The sequence below is a fragment of the Mesitornis unicolor genome, unplaced genomic scaffold, assembly GCF_000695765.1.
Source record: "Mesitornis unicolor isolate BGI_N332 unplaced genomic scaffold, ASM69576v1 Scaffold51223, whole genome shotgun sequence".
Lineage (NCBI taxonomy): Eukaryota > Metazoa > Chordata > Aves > Mesitornithiformes > Mesitornithidae > Mesitornis > Mesitornis unicolor.
Genome location: NW_010177664.1, coordinates 1 through 1,235, shown reverse-complemented (window position 1 = coordinate 1,235; position 1,235 = coordinate 1). Strand labels below are relative to the sequence as shown.

Here is a 1,235-nt window from a genome sequence, read left to right as displayed (position 1 = left end):
GGCCTGGGCCTGCTTGAGCTCTGCAGAGAGAGGGAGGAGGCGATGTCAGAGCCACCGGTACCACATCCACCCACCCAGTATTCCCCACCCGAGGGACGGGGGTCCCTGTACGGGTCCTCACCTGCCAGCAGCACCCGGAACTTGTCGGCCGAGAGAGTGACGGGGACGGCCACCGTCCCTCCACGCTCCCCGTCCCGCAGGGTGAAGCTCAGGTGGATGAGGGGCTCGTTGACCTCCTGCAGCTCGCTGGAGCTGAGGGTGTAATCCACCCGCCAGCACACTGAGCCCAGCCGGCTCACTGGGGCGGACGGGTGGGTGTCAGCACCCCGGGGCAGTTGGGCAGAGTGATCGACCCTGACCCCTCCAACTGCCTGAGGCCCCACTCACATCTCAGGCTGCAAGCCCTGAGGCTGTCCTGGAGCGAGCTCTGCTTCTCCTCGTAGGACCGGCACAACCCGCTGGCATGCTCTGCCCAGGGAGGGAGACAAAAGAACTCACCCCAAACCTCTTTAAAGCACCCAGGGACGGGTGGTGACAGGGACCAACACAGCAGCCATGCCAGCAGCTCCAGCCCCTGGTGCCACCCCGAGGGTCCCCGCACCTTTGGGCAGCCCCAGCTGCTGCAGCTCGCTCGCCAGAGACTCGCTGTCCACGTTGTGCTTGGCAGCGCTGGAGAGGATGAAGCCAAGGACAGCAATGGTGGCCTTCACGTCCCCCGACTCTGCGGGCGGGATGGAGGGGTTAACCCTCCTGCCTCCGCAACACGGCTCTCAGGGAGGCTGGGGCAGCAGCGCTCACCCAATTTGGCGTCTGAGGTCAGCTTCAGGATCTTCTCATACTGCGGGCGAGTAGAGCACAAGGCTATCAGCATGAGCACTACGTACCACGTCACACGCTACCAACACAGTAATTCTAACACTTTTTAACTAATACGACTAATTCTTAACATCTCTATTATTTCCATGAGTGCTGGTTGGGAGCAGTTTTAACGCTAAGGCTTGCATTAAGCATCGAAAAGCCCACAATTATGCAATTATAGGGTTATAAGACCCCGCCGAGGGGGGTCCTGCTCACCTCCATGGCCTCCCCTAGCAGGTCCCGCAGCACCTGGGCGCAGATCAGCTTCAGCTTCACGGAGGACTGCAGGGGGAGAAGGGGGCTGAGCACCGGGCCAGGGGGCGAGGATAAGGGATAAGGGATAAGGGATAAGGGATAGGGGATAGGGGATAAGGGGT

At 61.1% G+C, this 1,235-nt stretch overlaps 1 protein-coding gene across 1 annotated transcript; it reads right to left on the bottom strand.

The window, feature by feature from the left end:
* Positions 1-3: 3 nt before the first annotated feature.
* COMMD4 (COMM domain containing 4) lies at positions 4-1,140 on the bottom strand (the record flags this gene model as incomplete). Its single annotated transcript, XM_010182160.1, has 6 exons — positions 4-20; positions 122-298; positions 388-468; positions 602-721; positions 799-838; positions 1,075-1,140. Coding segments are annotated over 6 exons (501 nt in total), but the record flags the coding sequence as incomplete, so codon positions are not given.
* Between the last annotated feature and the right edge of the window lie 95 nt (positions 1,141-1,235).